Consider the following 18,773-nt stretch of genomic DNA (forward strand, 5'->3'; position numbering starts at 1 on the left):
TCTTTTTTTTCAACGTTTTTTTTTTTTTTTTTTTTTTTAATTTTTATTTTTGGGACAGAGAGAGACAGAGCATGAACGGGGGAGGGGCAGAGAGAGAGGGAGACACAGAATCGGAAACAGGCTCCAGGCTCTGAGCCATCAGCCCAGAGCCCGACGCGGGGCTCGAACTCCCGGACCGCGAGATCGTGACCTGGCTGAAGTCGGACGCTTAACCGACTGCGCCACCCAGGCGCCCCTCTCCTCCCGATTCTTGTCTGTGGTCCTCGGAACGTCCGTCCGTGCTCATCAGCACGCCCTCCTCCTCGAGAGGGAGAGAGGAAAGAAAATACAGGGAATCTGCCAGTTACTTCGAATGGTTTCTTCCGAACGGAGAGCGGCTTTGGCCTCTGGAGGCGCGAGACAGAATTAGTGGGTTGGCGAGTCTATTTTAAAACAGGAAACCTTCACCCCCCTCACGGCTCTCATGCCTTCGCCCCTTCCCACACACACCTCTGCCCCACGCCCTTCCCCCAAAGGTCTGGGGTTTTCTCTTCTCATGGCTCTACTGTGTAGGCCTCTGTCAGCCCGTGTGTGCGCACGTGCGTGTGCGTGCGTGTGTGTGTGTGTGTGGTGTCTGGAGAGAAGGTGCTGAGCTGCCAGGGCCCCCCCAGGCCCGGCAGGTGTGGGGCTCGTCGGGTATCGAATCGCCTTCCGTGGACGCTTTACAGTAAGCAGTGACTTCCGTGTTATGGAGCACCGATTCTGAGCCCGCCATCGGGCTGGGTGTGGACGGGGCCGCGCACAGCACGACAGTCCGGTCCTGCGGACAGAGCGCAGGGCCAGCCCAGGCACGCGGCGCCCTGCCCTGCAGCCCCAGCACCCCGGAACCGGCCAGGGCCCAGAACCTAGCTGGAACTGTCCCCTCCTTTCCCCTCCCTGGAACCTACCTGGGGGTGACAGCCCGGAGGCCGGGCAAGGCCAAGCCCCTGACACCTCGGGGCCTCGTCTGCTTCGGACCCTCCTGTCCCGGGATCCCCTCCCTCCGAGAGCAGGACAGCCTCCCTGGCTCTGTGCTCACTGCGCCATTCTCCAGGGAGCCCCGAGGACGCCTTGTGACATCACCCCCGCTGCTGACTCACAGCCCCTTTCAGCTGTGTCCCTTGAGTGGTTACAGCAGACACTGCCTGAATCCGCCCTAACACACTCTGCCTTCCGCCTTCCTCTTCTGTTCCCCTCCCTCCCCCTCCCCTCCCTCTTCCTTCTTCTCTTCCTCCCCACTCCCTTCCCCTCCCCCTCCTCTCCCCCTCCTCCTCCTCCCCCACCCTCTCCTCCTCTTTGCTTCCATCAGTCACTCACGGTTTTAATACTCTGCCCTAACTGCACGTTATTTGGTCCACACTTTACCACAGACCTTGTTGAAAAGGCAGAGCTGTCTCAGAGGTGATGACCCGGCAGGGGGGCTGGGAGGATGCGACGAGGGACTGGCTGTGGACAGACGCGGGCTTTGAACCATGAAGATCACTGAGGCTGATCCAGGGAGGAGCACAGCAGACCAGAGGAGAAGCTGGCCGAGACCCTGCAGGCAGAGGGGTCACGACTTATTTACAGGCCTTTCTGCCTGTTTGTCATTATTATTCATTAAAAAATGTTTTGCAGGGACACTTAGGTGACTCATTCAGTTAGGCATCTATGCTTGGTTTCGGCTCAGGTCATGATCTCAGGGCCCGTGAGTTCTAGCCCCATGTTGGGCTCTATGCTGACAGCATGGAGCCTGTTTGGGATTCTCTCTTGTTCTCTCTTTCTGCCTCTCTCTCTGTCTCTCTCAAAATAAAGAAAAATAAAAACTTTAAAAAATGTTTTTGAAGGAAAAGGGCTATTTTTACAAACCTTGGGATGGATCTACAACTTTTTTTTTTAACTTTTTTTTTTTAACGTTTATCTATTATCAAGAGACAGAGCATGAGCGTGAGCATGGGAGGGGCAGAGAGAGAGAGGGAGACACAGAATCCGAAGCAGGCTTCAGGCTCCGAGCTGTCGGCACAGAGCCCGACGCGGGGCTCCAACTCACAAACCTCGAGATCGTGACCCGAGCTGAAGTCAGATGCCCAACCGACTGAGCCACCCAGGTGCCCCAGCCTTTTTTTTTTTTTTTTTTTTTTTTAAAGTAGGCTCCACGTGGCACCCAATGCAGGGCTTGAACTCACAACCCTCAGATCAAGACCTGAGCTGAGATCAAGAGTCAGACGCTTAACCGACTGAGCCCCCCGGGGGCCCCTGGTTCTGCAACCTTTCAATGTTCTCCACGAGGAATTCCTGGGATTTTGGCCTAAATTTGTTTTCAAGTGTATTTTCAGTCAGCTGTACCTGTGTAGCCATTAATTTGTTAACATTTCCCCCCAACAATGGACACACAACACTGGGTCCCTTCAAGGTGTGCAATGTGGTGACTGATACGGTAGCAAGTTGCAAAATGATCACCACCATAGCGTTTAGCTACCCCATCCATCCGGCCACATTGCTACCGTGTTCTTTATGGTGAGGACGCCTGAGGTCTATCCTAGCAACAGTCAAGTGGACGAGAGCAGTGTTATTAGCTGTAACCACCATGCTGTACCTTAGACCTTCAAACCTGTCAATTTTCTGAAATGAATTTTTAATTGTAGCTGACATACCGCACTAGTTTCGGACGCACAACATAGTGACTCAACAGCGCATATAAATACATTGCGAAGTGCTCACCAAGGTAAGAGGCATCGCCATCTGTCACCGTATGAAGTTACTGCAATATTATTGGCTATGTTCTGCGCGGTGTACTTTCTCATCCCGGTGACCTCTTTCACTGTGCAACTGGAAGTTTTTACCTCTTCGTCCCCTCTCTCTATGTGATCTCATCTCCCATCTCACCCCCCCTCTCGGGCCACGGGTTTGTGCTCTGTGTTTATGAGTCTGCTTCTGTTTGGTTTGTTAGGCTTTTTAGATGCCACGCACGTGAACCCATACAGCGTTTGTCTGTCTCTGTCTGACTCACTTCGCTTAGCGTAATGCCCTCTAGGCCCCTCCGTGTGCTCGTAAAGGGCAGGATCTCGTTCTTTTGTATGGCTGATATTGCACATTGTGTGTGTGGGGGGGGGTGTGTGCGCACCACGTCTTTATCCATTCACCTGTGGATGGACACTTGGATCGGTTCTGCATCTTGGCTGTTGTGAGTAATGCCGTCAACATAGGGGCGCGTGTGTCTTTTTCGTATTAATTCATCATTAGCTTTCCACCCTAATGTAAGAATTCCAAAGCAAATCAACCCAAAGTCTGTGTCTCCGGTATTGTTTTCTGTATTGATAAGTGTTGCACAGCCTATACTTTCATAAGTTTAACTTTTTTTAAAGTTCATTTATTTTTGAGAGAGCGCGCACAGGTGCTCGTGCACACGTGGGGGAGGGGCAGAGAGAGGGAGACCCAGGATTCCAAGCAGGTTCCGGCCCCTCTCCCCCGCAATCATGTCCTGAGCTGAACTCAGCCCCTCAACCCACTGAGCCACAGGTTTCTAAGAAATTTGCATCTATATTATATAAACTTATTTTTAATCAGTGATGACTGCTTTTATAGTTGTGTTCCCTCCTTTTTTGTTTGTCTCCTTCATAAAGGGAAGCAGAACTCAGAAACCGAGGAATGCTGATGTTCCGGCTGGGTGGGAAAATACCGGGTTGATCACCACGTGTGTGCCAGGCATCCCCTGACTGCCATGGAAATGTCCGAAGAGGCATGATTCTTACCCCTGTTTTGCAGATGAGCCAACTGAGGCCAGAGCTGAACCTGCTGCAGGCTGAACAGAGCCAGAGGCGGGCCTCAAGTCTCCCTGCACTCAGCTGTGCGCTGCCCCCTGCACTGGAGGGGTCCCGGTGCACCCCTACTCCGTCCCCCTCTCTGCGCGCTCTCTCCAGCGCGTGCGCGCGGGGGTCCCTGTGCGCCGGGCACGAGCGCGCACGGGCCCTCACCCCGCAGAGCCCTGCACCGGCAGGGGCGGCGGGCGTCCACGCGGCCGTGGCAGACGAGTCTGAGTAACTTGCCCGAGGTCAGACGGCTGGTCACGGCGTCTGAAAGTCGGAACGTGAAGTGTGCAGGTGAGCTGCGCTCTTAGACGTAGTTCTCGTCGTTGTGAGTCTTGGGGAGGCGCGCCTGACCCTGTGGCCCACAGGGTGGACGTGTCACCGCCGACGGGTCACAGGGCTCTGGCCGGACTCCCCGAGCCCGCGGGCCCTCCGGGGGGTTCCGGGGGGGGGGGACGTAGGGCTGGGGTCTCTAGGCAGGGACCCAAGTCTCCGGGGCGGGGCTCTGCGGAGGGGCGGGGCTGGGGAGGGCGGGAGCCGGGGCAGGGGCGGAGGGGCGGAAGAGCGCGCTGCGGGTCCCCGCGGCTTCTCCCTGACCTCTCGGGCTGGGGGCAGGGGGCAGGGGGCAGGGGGCGGAGCCTGGGTGGGGGTAGGGCTGAGGGCGGAGCCAGGAGCGGGGCCGGGGGTGGAGCAACGGGGGCGGCACTGCGGGGGTGGTGTGGGGGTGGGGCCGCGGAGCTGAGCCTCGGACTGTGCGGGAGGGGGCGGAGCCTCGGAGGCGGAGGCGGGGTGGAACGATGGGGGCGGAGCGTCGGGGGCGAGCCTCGGAGTGGTGGGGGTGGAGCCAGGGGTGGGGCCGCGGGGGCGGAGCCAGGGACGGAGCCCTGGGGTCTGGCTCTGAGCCACGAGGGGCGCGATCCGGCCGGACCCAGCCGAGTGCAGCTCGCCGCCTTGCTCCCTGCTGGCCAGCATGTCCTTCGTCCCTGTGGCCGAGGATTCTGACTTCCCCATCCAAAACCTGCCCTACGGCGTCTTTTCCACCCCAGACAACGTGAGCTGCTGCACTTGGCTTCCGGGCGGGGGCCGGAGGGTGCCTACTCCGCCGGGACCCGCGCCCCAACCCCCCGCCACCAGTGGCCGGCAGCGCCGACCGGGCGGGACGCCGGCCAGTCGTCCTCTTCCGGACGCGCTCCGCGGAGCCCACCTCCCCGGGGTCACTGGGGCCCGCGGTTCCCCTGCTGAGCGCGCCTCGCGGAGGCTCCCGGGTCACTGGTGAAGGAGAAGTGAGATAGAGGCGGGGCGGGGGGGGGGGGAGGCTTTTGGGCTGTCTCTTGAGGAGCAGTGGTGCCGAGGGTATGTGGGTCCGAACCCCACTTTCTAGATGTGCGCGTTGTTGGACCTGGCGGCCGCGGTTTCTGCAGATTTGTGTGAGGATTAAATGCGAATTGAAACAGAACATACGACTGTCGTTCCCAGGCCAGCAGATCAAGTTCGATTGTTGTTACCGAGGGGCCATCCTGCTTCCTCCAGAATTCCTGGGGTTTGTTTTCTGCCCCCAGGGCACCGCGTTAGGGCCCTAGCTCCCCCCGCAGGTTAACCGGGCGCTAGAGGGTGAGCTGGCCCGCCGCCTTTGGGATCTGGGATGTTGGGGGACTTTGCCTCCAGCTGGAAGTCTTTGGGCTGTGGGGTGGCCTCGCCGGCATTCCCCGGCTGGTCAGAAGAAGCCTTTTGGAGACAGGAGCTTTCGCTTAGTAAGTGTAGTCTGACCGGCAGAAAGAAATCTTTGAAAACTGGGCGTTCATCAGCAAATATTTAAGGTCCCTGGGTGGGGGAAAGCAGGTTCCCTTGGATTTATTCATGGTATTTGTGGCTCGCATTTCCGCTCCCAACCTTAAAGGTCAGCTCCTGATTCACTCTGTAAACCGTAGAACCGTAGACCCCCGAGTCTGCTTGCCCCCACCAGTGTTCAAGAAATAATTGCAAAATGCAGCCGCTGGCGGTCCGCCCCTTCCCCCACAGCTGATCTTTGACCCCCAGGGGCCGCCCTCCTGTGGCCCTGCCTGCAGCAGGCCGGTCCTCAAGAGCCAGTGTGGTTTCACAAGGGCCAGGCCTGACTAAATGTCGCAAGAACACAAAGTTAACACTTGGTCCCCTGGAGGGACCCGAATACGGTGAGGCAGGTTAAACCTTGACCCGTGTTAGCCAGCCACGCTCTGCTCTCCGCACAGCGCTGACACTTTGCCCTCCGCATGCGCCCTTGCCTTTCCTGGGAGTACAGAACAGTTAGAGACACTTGCCAGAGGCAGGACAGGTGCTTTGACTTGCCTTCCCGGAGGGCTCTAGAATTCATGTCCCTTGAACCCCAGGCCCTTGCTGCTGGCACATTAGAATGTGCAGGGACAGCCCCTAAGGAGGCCCGGGACACAGAGCCCCTTCCCATGGCCCTCTGGCATTCTAGAAGGTTCAGGGCGTTCGAGTGGGAACAGGCCCGGTCTGAAGCCATCTCTGCCCACGTTGCACATTCCAGGGGTCGTGCCGGCCTCGCCAGGCTGGCGTGATTGCCAAGGCACACGCCAGCGGCCAGCTCTTCGAGATTCGGGCCGAAGAGCAGTGAATTAATCCAGTCACGTTTTGTTCGTTCTTATATTCGGTAAATGCTTCAGAACCCCAACTCCGGGCCAGATGCTGGGCTGGGGGTTGGGCATCAAAGGCACACCAGACACCTCCCATGGCAAGGTGCTTGTGGATTGGTGAAACGGAAGAGGCTCTCTCTGTGAAGACAGGGATGGTGGCTTCTGGGATGTGGGCACCCAGGTAGTCTGGAGCCGATGGCCAGGTTGTTAAAGTCCCTGCAGTCCAGCTGTGACTCTGCTCTCTCCAGCCACACCGGCTACTTTTTGGTCTCTGGAACATTCTAAGAGCATTTTTCTGCCTCAGGACCTTAGCACGTATTGTTTCTTCTGTCTCACCCGAGGAGCCCCCTGCTGCCCTCCAGCCACACCTATTATGTCACTGATCCCTATGCCACCTTTGCTTCTGGACAGCTGGCACCAGTCCCACCTCTGTCCCCCATGCTTTCACAGCCTTAGTGTCCTGCTGGTGTGGAGTAGAGGCTTCATAAATGTTTTCGCCTGAATGAATCCCTGTCTGAGCCATAACGGGGCTCGTCATCCAAGCCCCCGGGCCTCAGCCCTGTGCACGGGGCGCTCTCTGCTCTGCTGCACAAAGAAAATCCCCGAGGGCAGGTTGAGGTTAATCCTGGGGGATAACCCAGCTGCCGGGTGAGGTGGTGAGTCCTCCTCACCAGAGGCATTTACCCACTGCCTGAGGAACTTAGCTGGAGACTTGGTCTCGATGAGGGACTTGGACTAGGCCGCCTGCTCCTTCCCCACTCCCAGGGTGTTTGATTTATGTCCCATTCAGTGAACAGGATGCTTTCCTTGTCCTGTAAGGAGAGAGGATTCCAGATGCTGCCTGGGCAGAGATCTCGGGGCAACCTCAGTCCCCTGGGACACGGAGGGGGTTGGGTGCCGTGCTAGGATCCAGTCCTCCGTCCCATCCGGAGGGGGACCCACGGGCTCTTAACTGGACGGATTTTTCGGGTAAAGCAGCGTGTCTGGCCGAGGCTTTCCCCGGCGCTGACCATGCCGTCTCCCTCCCAGCCAAGACCGAGGATCGGCGTGGCCATTGGCGACCAGATCCTGGACCTCAGCGTCATTAAGCACCTCTTCACCGGGCCTGTCCTCTCCAAACACCAGGATGTCTTTGATCAGGTAGGACGCTGGGACACGGCTTGTCCGGGATCTCAGGGCATTTGTGAAAACGCCACCAGGAGAATCTCTTTCCCTTCCGTTTCGGGGAAGAGATCGTGCCTTCGGAGGCGCCGGGGACGGCTCTGGTCAGCACCTCGGTGCAGAGAGTGCTGGGTCCGCGGCGCTGGGCCTGTCGCAGGCGTCTCTGGGCTGGGGCTCCCAGTATCCGTGTGAGCCTCTGCCTGTCCACGGCCGGTGCTGACCCTGTGGGTCTGGAGACGTCGCCAGGGAGGAACGGACGGCTGGAATGGACAGACGCCTTCTGTGCGGCCCCTGGAGTGCACGTACCCGTGGGATGGACGTGACTTTACGTCCCTGTAGGCGGTCCGGGCCCTGATGTGCACCTCCCGTTCTGGGTCAGGAAGGAGGATGGTGTGTGTTGAGCGTGTGCTCCACCCACAGCCCCCGTCCAGTCCTCATGACGGCCCAGCGCACGGAACCGGATCCCCATTAGATGGGTGGGGGTCTCCTCTGCGTGAGGCACGATTCTCCCTCGTCACCTGGCTACGGCATCCCAGCCCTTAGATTGCACGGTGCCTCCCTGGCTGAGAAACCCCCTCAGGACGCGGGTGGAGGGTCCGTGTGGACTGTTCCCACAGGCCGTCCTGACCGGGCAGCCCCCCCAGATAGCAGCTCCCAGGCTTTGTGGCCCGTGTGCAAACCCGCGGGGGCATGACGCCCCGTCGGGGGAGGTGACGCTCGCCCCGGCTGGAAGGGCCGCTGGCAGAGCTGAGAACAAGGCCCCGGGCCTGAGGACGCTGGAGGTGGCCGTGGGCCCCGGCTGTCCCCGTGTGACCTCCTCTCTCTGCTCCGGCATAGCCGGCTCTCAATAGCTTCATGGGCCTCGGCCAGGCCGCCTGGAGGGAGGCGAGAGAGTCCTTGCGGAATCTGCTGTCCACCAGCTGTGCCAGGCTCCGAGACGACACGGACCTTCGGAGACGGTGAGGGACACTCGGACACTGGCGGGTGGGGAGGAGGGGACGGTGTGGCGGCCGGGGCCGTTCTGAGGCAGCCTCCCCCAGCCCCTGCCTGGGCTGCGGGTCAGGGTGGCAGGGCTCTGGGCCGACCGGGATGACCCCTGTGTCCGGACTAGAGGGTCCCGGCCAGCTCGGGAGCTGCCCCCTCCCTCACTCAGCCATCCCCCCTCAGCACCTTCCGTGGCCTTGTCTGTCTGCCTCCCAGAGAAGGGGTAATTGAGTCCGTTTTCTGGAGGGGAAAATGGGAGCCGTGAGGAGGCCCCTTGGCTTTGGAGCGGACGGCCTGCCCAGCGTGGCCCCGGGCCAGCCTGGGGGTTGCTCGCTGGAGACTGTGAGCTGGGTTCCAGGGCTGGTTTGGGCGGCCAGAGCAGGGACCCCCTCCGTGCTTACCTGGCCCTGAAGCCCCCGGTTGTGTACTGCAGGGCATTCACGGCCCAGGCTTCTGCTGCGATGCACCTGCCAGCCGCCATAGGTGAGTGGGGTCCCCGCACCCGGAGCAGCTCTGTGGCCCACGGTGGCTGGCTGGTGCCCTGGCCGCTGCTGCGTGGTGGGGGAGGGGTCACGCAGGCCGGGATGGAGGCCGGAGCCCTGGCTGGGTGGGCGCCGGCTGCTGGGATTTACAGTTGCCCACAGGCTCCCTCCCCGGCACGTCACCCCGTCTGTCCCTGAGGCTGTGGAAAGTGCTCCCACCTCACCTGTGAGTCCAGGGCCCTGGAGCGCGCCAGTTTGAGCCCCTGGCAGGGAGTGTGGCCGCAGAGCGCCCCAGTTTCAATCAGACAGCAGGAGTGGGGCAGACTCTCTCAGCTGAATCACAGGGAGGTCTCCACCCTCGCCTCCCAGCCCCGGGCGGCTGGCCTGCCGGGATTGCCTGGGCATCTGTGTGCCCGGAGGCTTCCGGAACACCGCGTCTGCCTCGATTGTTTCTGTGGCCTCCGGAAGCCTTCCTGGTGGAGAACGTCCTTCCAAAAGACAGACGCACAGTGGGTCGGGACTCACCCCCTCCCCCGGGGGGTCGAGGGTTCAAAACAGCTGAAGTGTGCAGGGCACAGAGCTCAGGTCAGAGTCCCCGTGTGGGGAGAACCCCCCACCTGCTCAGCCACGGCTCTGGGACCGGGTCCCACCTCCTTCCTGCCGCTGCTCTATCCTTTCCCTGGGCTCTTGCTCTGAGCAGCTTATCAGAGGCATGATGCACACACAGGGTACACACCCCCCACCCCCCACCCCCGGCCCCGTAAGGTCGCGGTCTGGAGGGTTCAGTCCACGTGTGCCCTGGCGCAGCCCCCTCCCCCTCCGTCCAGTCTGCAGTCCGTCCGTCTCCAGTCTTTCCTACAGGTTCCGTGGGGATGCAGTCGCACCGCACGCAAGCCCTGTGTGTGCACTGCAACTGGCATTTCCTCCCCGTTTCTGCTGTGCTTGCCCTGGTGTTTGCTTGTTTATTTATTTATTTTTACACTTAGTTATTTTTTGAGAGACATAGAGAAACAGCACGAGTTGGGGAGGGGCAGAGAGAGAGAGAGGGAGACACAGAATCCGAAGCCGCTCCAGGCTCCGAGCCGTCAGCACAGAGCCCGACGCGGGGCTTGAACTCACGAACCGCGAGATCACGACCCGAGCCAGAGTCGGACGCTCAGCCGACTGAGCCCCCAGGCACCCCCGGCATCCCAACGATTTGTAACTGTCCAGTTGAGAACCGCGTGGCCCCCGAAACTCGCTGCAGGAGCCTCTGGGCCCCGCCCCCCCCCCCCCCCCCCCCCCGCACGACCCGGCTGACACCTCCCTTTCCAGCCCCTTTTAAGTGATCGTGATACAGACTTACGCAGACGTGCTGAAAACAAACACACAAGAGGCAGAGACTATAAAATTAGTGTTTTTAATTGGTGGTGTGGGCTCTGCGCTGGGCTCCTCCCGGGGAGGTGGGGTCTTACTGCAAAATGCAACGCTGTATCTAAAGTAAATGCAGACGCGATTTCCTCCTCCCCTCTCCCCTCCTCCTCCCCTCCTCCTCCTTCCTCCCCCTCCTACTTCCCTCTCCTATCTCCTCTGCCTCATCACCCTTCTCCCTCCGCCTCCTCTCCTCCCTCCCCCTCTTCCCTCCCCCTCCTCCCTCCTCCTCCCTCCCCCCTTCCTCCCCCAGCGCCATCTCCTCCCTCCTCCCTTCCCTGTGCTCCTCCTCCTCTTCTTCCTCCAGAGGAGGGAGTGATCCCCCAGGGGAGAGTGGGGGGAGGGGCCTCAAAATGTTGCCGGGATTCGGACACAGACCAGGGGAGGGGAGAGGCTGTGCAAGCAGCAGGCCCAGGTCAAGCGAAGGCCAGTGAGCGGAGTCCTGGGCTGGGGGCGCTGACACTGGAAGTCTGTCCCCCTTCACCGGAGGGGTGTCCGTTGTCTGCGCCCGACGGTCTTGGCTCCTTGCTCCTCATTTGTTTCTCCGAGGGCGGTTCTGGAAACAAATTGTGGATGAGGCTTGGATGTGCCCTGACTGAGCTGCTGGGGAGCACCCACGGGGCGGGGACGCGGGAGAGGCCCCTCCCTGTCCCGGGCATCTGGCCACCACGGGTGCCCACTGTGTCTCCCCTGCAGGTGACTACACGGACTTCTACTCTTCCCGCCAGCACGCCACCAACGTGGGGATCATGTTCCGGGGCAGCGAGAACGCGCTCATGCCAAACTGGTACGTTGGGCCCGAGTGCCAGAAGCGCGTTCTCCCCGGAGCTAACGAGCCCCTCTCGAGCCCCTCTCGGGGCGGAGAGACGGGAGGGCCCCGCCGCACCTGTGGATCAGAAGTCAGTGCCCCAGGCCCCTTGGTGTGGGGAGCACAGACGGGAGTTCTGTCCCCGAGTGTGAGGTCCTTCCGTGCTTCTTGGCCAGTGCTGGTTCTGTGGGCACACTCGAGGCCTGGCCTCTGCACCCGTGACCCCGCCGCGTGGGAGTGTCTCTCGTGTGGTCGGCCCACGGCGAGAGTCACACAGGTGCTCGCGGGATCCCCGAGGCTCTGACGGCCAGCCCGAGGGCACGGGAGGGAGCACAGGCTTGGAGAAGCCCTGAGGGGACCAGCGGCGGCTCCAACCCCCCAGGTCAAGGGCACGCCCCACGGGGAACCCAGAGCTGAGATCTTTGCCCCTTTGTTCTGTGCTGTCCTCCGGAGGTGGCGGTGACTGAAGACACAGTGGCAGGCACGCACCCTGGGTCAGCAGGCAGGGAGGGCAATGTGTGTCAGAATCAAGGTGAGGAAGGAAGAAGGAAAGAGACAGCAGGTTAACGACCCAGAGAGGTTAAGCAGCAAGGCCAGGGTCGCGGAGCAAGGCGGTGAGTCTGGGACTGCAGGTGCGCAGGGAGGGGAGACTCCGGCGGGAGCCGCGGGCCACTGCCGCCGCAGGGGAGAGCAGACGGGCCTGTCGAAGTGTGGCGCGAGGGGGCCCCGGGCCTCCTGTTGCCGCATGTGCGTGTCCTTCGTTGCACAGGATGCGCGTACGTCTTGTGATCGGCCCAGGCCCCAGCCCTGACCCCTTTCTCTCGGGGCAGCACGCTGCTCCGTCTTCCATAGTCTTTCACAGACATTCCTGCACTCCCCCCGCTGGCTTTTCCGGGCGGTCACTGCTCTTTCATTAATTTGGAAGAATGTTTCACGTTTAATAGAAATTAGCCCTTCGCCGTGTCGTGCGCTGTGTTTTCTCCCGACGTGGCGTCTTTCTCCTGTGCTTTGTCAGTACAGCACTTCGACATTTTTATAAAGCCAAACACGTGTATTGTTTTTATAAAATTTTTATTTTGGAGAGCGTGCATGCGTGTGAGAGCAGAGAGGGGCAGAGAGAGAGAGAGAGACAGAGGGAGAGAATCGTAAGTAGGCTCCACACTCAGAGTGGAGCCCGATGTGGGGCTTGATCCCATGACCCTGGGACCCGGGCTTGAGCTGAAATCAAGAGTTGGACGCTTAACCGACTGAGCCCCCGGGAGCCCTGTTTCCTCCCATGTTAATGCTGAGCGGTGTTCGTGGTGCGGACACTTAGTTCCTTTTGAGTTTTGTTTGTTTTTTAAGCTTATTTGTTCTGAGACCGAGAGTGAGCAGGGGAGGGGCAGAGGGAGAGGGAGAGAGAGAGAATCCCAAGCAGGCTCCCTGCTGTCAGCACAGAGCCCGTTGCGCGGCCTGGACTCAGGAACCGTGAGATCATGACCTGAGCCGAAACCAGGCGTCAGATGCCGAACCCACTGCGCCAGCCAGGCGCCCCGCGGGTTTCGACTGCCTTTTGTTTTTAGCTTGCAAACTGTAGAAGTGCCCTCGACCGCGTGTCACGGTAACCTCCTTGCGCCGTCTTCCACAGGCTGCACTTGCCAGTGGGTTACCACGGCCGTGCTTCCTCCGTCGTGGTGTCAGGCACGCCGATCCGAAGGCCCACGGGGCAGATGAGACCCGACGACGGTAAGTGACCCTCACGGGTCCCCGCTCTGTGTCCCCACACGGCGGGTCCGGTGGCCCAGCACGTACAACAGCCCCTCTCTTCTGGTGTCTTGCAGCTAAGCCCCCCGTCTTTGGCCCCTGCAAGCTCCTGGATATGGAGCTGGAGATGGTGAGCGGGGTGCTTCCTGGGCGCGGCCTGTGCCCGGCGTTGGGGCGGGAGTGCTCCCGGGGAGGGCCCTCCACCCTCCACAAGCTCTGTGTCTGCAAGCTCTCCTACTTTCTAAAAGCGAACCGGTAACTTCCAGACCAGTACTCGCGGGGCCCGCAGGGGTCACTCGGGACCCACGCGGAGCAGGAAGGAGTTCGAGGCCCCATGGTGTGTTCCCTGCGGGGGCTGGACGGGGCCACGCTCTGCCTTCTGCTCAGCTCCTGCTGTATGCGGGTGGCGTTCTCACCACGTAAGGACACGCTGTTTTGCATCTTTGTGCTTTTTTGGGGTGCTTTCGCTGTTTAAAGCCCCCCTCGGGTGCAGTGCTCGCGTCAGTGAGCACAGAGACAGCATGTGCGGGTGCTCAGCGCTCGTGTTAGTGAGTCAGCGGGAGACGTTCGATGGGGTGACCTCAAACAGAAACACACGCAAGGCGAGGTGAGATACGGACCGGTTGCCGTGAGTGCGACCGGAGGCCCGGCATTTTCCACGGGAGCGGGGGTCTGCACCTGCTCATGCAGTGTGAGTGTGGACTTCGTGGATGTGATCACTGCACGGGGCACCTGGAGGCTCAGGCCGCTGAGCGTCAGACTCGGCTTCGGCCCAGGTCGTGATCTCTCGGGTGGGGAGATCGAGCCCCGCAGCGGGCCCTGTGCTGACTGTGTGGGGCCTGCTTGGGATGCTCTCTCCCCCTCTCTGCCTCTCCCCTGCTTTCTCTCTCTCTCTCTCTCTCTCTCTCAATAAATAAATCTAAAACAGAAATTAATACAAAAAGAATATAAACCCTATGCGTAGCAGGAATCAACTATACCTCTCAGCTCCCCTGAGGTGGTGCCCGGGCCCGTGTGATCTCAGAACTGGGGTGACTTCAGGGCTGCACGTTTTTTTTACCTTAAACTCTTTATCTTGAGGTAATTATAGAGTGACATGCGGTTGTGAGCCGTTATACAGGGAGACCCCGACCCCCTGCACCCGCTGTCCCCAGCGTGGCCATCCCACAGCATCACCCCCAGGACATGGACACTGACTCCGGGTTCCCTCGTGCTGCAGGGCTGTGCGTTTGACAGGGATGAGGAACTCGGAAGTCCCCGAGGTGAGGGGACAGGCAGGAGATGCCAGGCTGGAGGAGGACTCTGGCTGCAGGGCAGTGTGTTAGGCCAGCGGGTCGTGGAGCCAGGCCCCGCCCCCCTTCCCCCCCCCCCCCCCCCCGTGGTGGGGTTGCACGGGCAGATGGCGGGGGCTCCCCATGGTGGTTTTAGGTGAAGCCTCTGGGAGGGCTGAGTGTCTCCTCATGGCAGGTGGAGGAGAAAGGGTTGGGGGCCCCCTGGTAAGGTGGGGGCAGGCTGGAGCCCCCCATCTCTCTAGTCCTGCTCTGCAATTTCTTGGGGTTCCGTCCAGAGGAAGGAATGTGTGTCCGCTTGCAAAGAGCCCCCAGTCCCAGCAAGGCCTTCCCAACCAGCCCTCTGCCTCCTGCAAGGGGGTGCCACGTGGACCCCAAGAGGGGGTCTGCCGGCCTGAGGCACCGGCACAGGGCCCCCTGCAGGCAGATGGGCCCCGTGTTGGGGGTAGACCGCAGGCGGACGAGAGGAAAGGAACCAGTGTGTGGAAAGACGGTCGGGGGGGGGGGGGGGGATGGGCACAGATTTCCTCCACTCGGGGATCAGGTTCTATACAAATTGATGCCCTTGGTTTTTTTTTTTTTTTCCCTAAATCTTGATAAAAGACGTTGGAACGTTTAGACACATAGAACAAATAAAGCCGTGGCTCAGGTTTTACGAATGGCGTAGCTGATTCCGTGTGCTTTTGACGGCTGTTCCCCCGTCTCGGTATCCAGCTGGTTCCTGCACACGTTCTTGGTGATGCTGTTCTCTGGTGGGGGGCGCATGGGTGGGGGTACCCCATCTGGCATGGGTGGGGGTACCCCATCTGGCTCTCTCCTTGACTGCATTATGGAGGCAGGTTTTGGACTTTTCTTGAAATGAGTGCCCACCCAGAAGTGTCTCTTCCGCAGCCTCACACAGCTGTCAAATCGCAGCACGTGGGGTGTGTGCAGGGGTGCTGAGGGAGGGGCGGGGCAGGGCGGGCCCGGAGGCCTCTGTCTCTGTTCCAGCACGGGTGGGTTTGTGGAAATACCTGACCTTTGCCTCCAGGCAAGTGAGGGGCAGCAGGGGGCCGATGCTAACCGCCTTCTTTCTTCGCAGGCTTTCTTCGTAGGCCCCGGGAACAACTTGGGAGAGCCGATCCCCATCTCCAGGGCCCACGAGCACATTTTCGGGATGGTCCTCATGAACGACTGGAGCGGTAATCATGGGGGTGGGCGTCCCGAGGCCGGGCCCCCTGCGAGCACTCTGCTCTGGGGAGCACTCCACCCTGGGGAGCATTCCGCCCTGGTTGAAGACTAGATGTCAGGGAGGCGGTCACCGGGCCTGATGGTTCCCGGGTCTGGTGCAGGTCGGGGGTGGGGGGGGGGGTGGTGTGGCCTGGGTTCCACGCAGACTTTTCAGCTCTGAGCCCTTGGGCAGGTACCTTCCCCCTCTGATCGTTTTCTTGTGAGTTCAGTAGGAACAAGGCTGACCTCTTGGCTAACCCTTGTGAGCACTTATGGGCCAGGCCCGTGCCGAATCCCTGCAGGGTGCTGGTGACACGGTTATTCCCATGCCGCGGGCGAGGAGGTCGGGCTGAGATTTTGAACCGAAGCAGCCCAGCATCCAGCCGCTCTCAGTCCCTGGGCTGTGTGCCAGAGACCCCAGAAGCGTCTGCCTCCCACGTGGATGACGAGTTTCTAGCCCCTTCGGGGTGGGGGGACGGTCCACCTGCCCTTGGGTCAGCCTGCCTCTTGCTGTGACTCGGCACAGTGATCTGGGCACCGAATGCTGCTGTCCCCGGCCGTGGGCAGCCTGGCTGGGGCCTGTGCACCGCGGAGGAGGGAAGCTCACCGTGAGGCCCCGGCAGCCTCTGTGAGCCCGGCTCGGCCCTTCTCTCACAGCTCGAGACATCCAGAAGTGGGAGTACGTCCCCCTTGGGCCGTTCCTGGGGAAGAGTTTCGGCACGACCATCTCTCCGTGGGTGGTGCCCATGGACGCCCTCCTGCCCTTTGCCGTGCCCAACCCGGAGCAGGTGAGCTCACCTCTGCAGCGGCTCCAGAGCCAGGCCCCTCCACCCGAGGCCACGGGCGCACCTGGCATCGAGACCCCGGAGGGAAGCTCTGTGCCCCCAGCCTGCCCACGTGTGACCTCAGGCAGACCGGGCACCGCTCCTTCTGCCTGTGCTTTCCCTGCGCCCCACACAGTTCTTGTGTGGCCTTCAGAATCCTCTGGGGCGGGGGGACCGGCCAGCTGGCAGAAGAAGGGGTCCTGGCCGGGGCCATCACCTCGCACAACTCCCCAGGTTGCAAAGTTCTGTTGTGTGGGACGGCGCCCCCTGGAGCCCCCGTGATGGGATGCAGCCTGGAGCCCGGCAACAGGGGGCTCACTTCGCAGGCCCCCACCCCACCTCCGCCAGCAGCCCGCAGGAACGCCCTGTGACCTCTCCAGCGGCCCCTACTCTTACCCAGGGCTCTCCCCCCACCGACTCCCATGTCTCCCCAAGGCCTGCGATGCTCAGGTGCACACGGCCCTTTGCCGTTCCCCCATCACTGACCCCCGGCCTCCCCCTGCTGGGGCTCTCGCACCCACCCTGTCCCCCACCCCCCACCCCCCACGCTCACTGTGGGGGTCTGCTGTGCTAAAAGCAAGCTTGGGGTCTTCCCCGTAAGCAGATTCCTCGCGATGGGGATTCGCCCCATCCATCATTTTTCCTCTCTGAGACTGGCTCTCCCCACCTGGGTGAGCCCCTGACGCCTGCCCCCTTCCCTGGCGGGACCCCCTGACTGCCCGCCAGGCCACACCCCTCCCGTGCCTCCCAGTCACGTGAGATCTCGGGCTCCCCCTGCGCAAACACCTTTGCAGGGTCTTCATAACTCTGGTTACTCCCGCCTGCTGTTTCTTGGATGTTTTCCTGTAAAGCAGCTCCCCTTTTTAAACTCAAATGTATTTAGACAAGACAAGGGTAGTGTTTTTGTTTTAGATTTTTGTTTTTTTCTCTATGTCCTACTGGTGTCACCAGCCACCAAGCTCATCATAAAAAAAAAAAAAAACACATACCATTAAAATCATCCCAGATTATCTCGTGTGTCGCACTTCAGGAAAACACCGTGCTGGGCTGATGTGCGGACTCGTGGCCTGGCCCTCGGCGGCCTCCACCGGCGTCCTGCACCGACGCGGCGCCCCTCTCGGCCGCTGCTGCCCCAGCCTCCCCCACTGGCCTTGTCTTGTTCCCCATCTCTGGCCCCCGCACACACCCCCACCCCCTGCTCCACTCCCTGGCTTTCTGGGGCATCCCTGATCTGACCCCTGCACCTTTGACCTGCGGATGTTCCCCCCTCGGCTGCGTTTCCCAGAGCCCGGCACATGTGACCACCAGTGTCCCTGCCGTCCAGGGACAGTCCTACGTCAGACCCCTTGTGCCTGGGGAGCTGGTCTGCTGGGGGCCCCGCCTGGGCCAGCGCAGCCCCTCAACCAGCAGCCCTCTGTGCTCTGCTCTGCCCTCACAGGACCCCAAGCCCCTGCCGTATCTCCGCCACGGCCGGCCCTACACGTTCGACATCAACCTGTCTGTCACCCTGAAAGGTACTGTCGTGCGCTCAGAGACTGTGTCCAGGGCTCCTGGACTCCTGGGAGGCAGAGGGTGGCTGGTGAGAGGGTGTCTCCCACTGCAGCCTTAGAGCCCCATGGGGGTCTTGCAAAGGAAAGGGGGAAGGGACACCTCGCACGCAAAGCATGCCACACTGGGCCCATAGGACATTGGTGACGTACTGCTGAGCTCTCGACTGTTAGGGCCAGAAAGCACGGGGTCTGGGACCTGCCTCCGCTGTCTGAATCCCCTCTCCAGCACCGCCCCCCCACCCCAGCCAGGGTCACCCCAGCCTCCACTCACACACCACTGGTGACCCCTCCCTCGTGCCTCTCGGGAAGCCTGGCTCTGCTCCCTGAGGCCGCACACCCTGTCCCCTGCACCCTACCCTGGGTCAGCCCCGAGAGCCTCGCAGATGGCCCGGGGCCCACGGCCCACAACCCCCGGTGGCTCTACGGCTCAGCTCCGAAGGCCAGTGGAGCATTAGTGTAAAGAGCCTGGCCCTGCAGACCGTGGCTAGGGTCTACTCCACACCGCTTAGTTGTAGGACTCTGGGCAAGGAGCTGAACCCGTCTGGGCCTCAGTCTGTCATCCGTAAAATGGGACAGTGATGGCATTGACTGGACCGCGTGGTCGCGAGGGTAAAGGACGTGGCGTCGTGCAGAGGTTTAGAACAGAGCTGGTACCAAGGAAGAGGCCGGTGTCACCTCCATTCCTGATGGGGGACCTTGGAGGCCCCCAAGGGGAGGGTTTGCCCAGGGACCAACACAGACCCCTGGCCACGCCCTTCCTGGATCGCTCTCCTCCTCTTAACCTATGTACGCGCGCTGGGCCCTGCTGTCCGGCCAGCTCCAGCGTCAGCCCTGATAGAGGTGCTTCCCGGCAGCAGGCTGTGTCCTGCAGGAGGGG

General features: G+C 61.0%; 1 protein-coding gene and 1 long non-coding RNA gene across 4 annotated transcripts in view; one reads left to right on the forward strand and one right to left on the reverse strand.

Moving 5' to 3' along the window:
* Positions 1 to 57: 57 nt before the first annotated feature.
* LOC131515915 (uncharacterized) lies at positions 58 to 1,199 on the reverse strand. Its single transcript, XR_009263741.1, has 2 exons — positions 719 to 1,199; positions 58 to 301 (listed from the first exon to the last, which is right to left on the reverse strand). It is a non-coding gene; the product is annotated as an uncharacterized LOC131515915 (long non-coding RNA).
* Positions 1,200 to 4,659: 3,460 nt separating this feature from the next.
* FAH (fumarylacetoacetate hydrolase) overlaps positions 4,660 to 18,773 on the forward strand; it is a 38,464-nt gene continuing 24,350 nt past the window's right edge. The window contains exons 1-10 of one of the 3 annotated variants that reach the window (XR_009263740.1): positions 4,660 to 4,854; positions 7,466 to 7,576; positions 8,435 to 8,556; positions 9,015 to 9,064; positions 11,170 to 11,260; positions 12,909 to 13,006; positions 13,102 to 13,154; positions 15,395 to 15,494; positions 16,180 to 16,310; positions 17,785 to 17,860. Coding sequence is in view for 2 of the 3 variants with exons in the window: in XM_058736355.1 (XP_058592338.1) it covers positions 4,774 to 4,854; positions 7,466 to 7,576; positions 8,435 to 8,556; positions 9,015 to 9,064; positions 11,170 to 11,260; positions 12,909 to 13,006; positions 13,102 to 13,154; positions 15,395 to 15,494; positions 16,180 to 16,310; positions 17,785 to 17,860 (913 nt within the window). In the remaining variant the exon portion in view is untranslated. The remainder of the gene's footprint in view (positions 4,855 to 7,465; positions 7,577 to 8,434; positions 8,557 to 9,014; positions 9,065 to 11,169; positions 11,261 to 12,908; positions 13,007 to 13,101; positions 13,155 to 15,394; positions 15,495 to 16,179; positions 16,311 to 17,784; positions 17,861 to 18,773) is intronic. The other 2 variants (XM_058736355.1, XM_058736354.1) reach the window with 2 other exon arrangements.

This window comes from Neofelis nebulosa, chromosome 7 (assembly GCF_028018385.1).
Source record: "Neofelis nebulosa isolate mNeoNeb1 chromosome 7, mNeoNeb1.pri, whole genome shotgun sequence".
Taxonomy (NCBI): domain Eukaryota; kingdom Metazoa; phylum Chordata; class Mammalia; order Carnivora; family Felidae; genus Neofelis; species Neofelis nebulosa.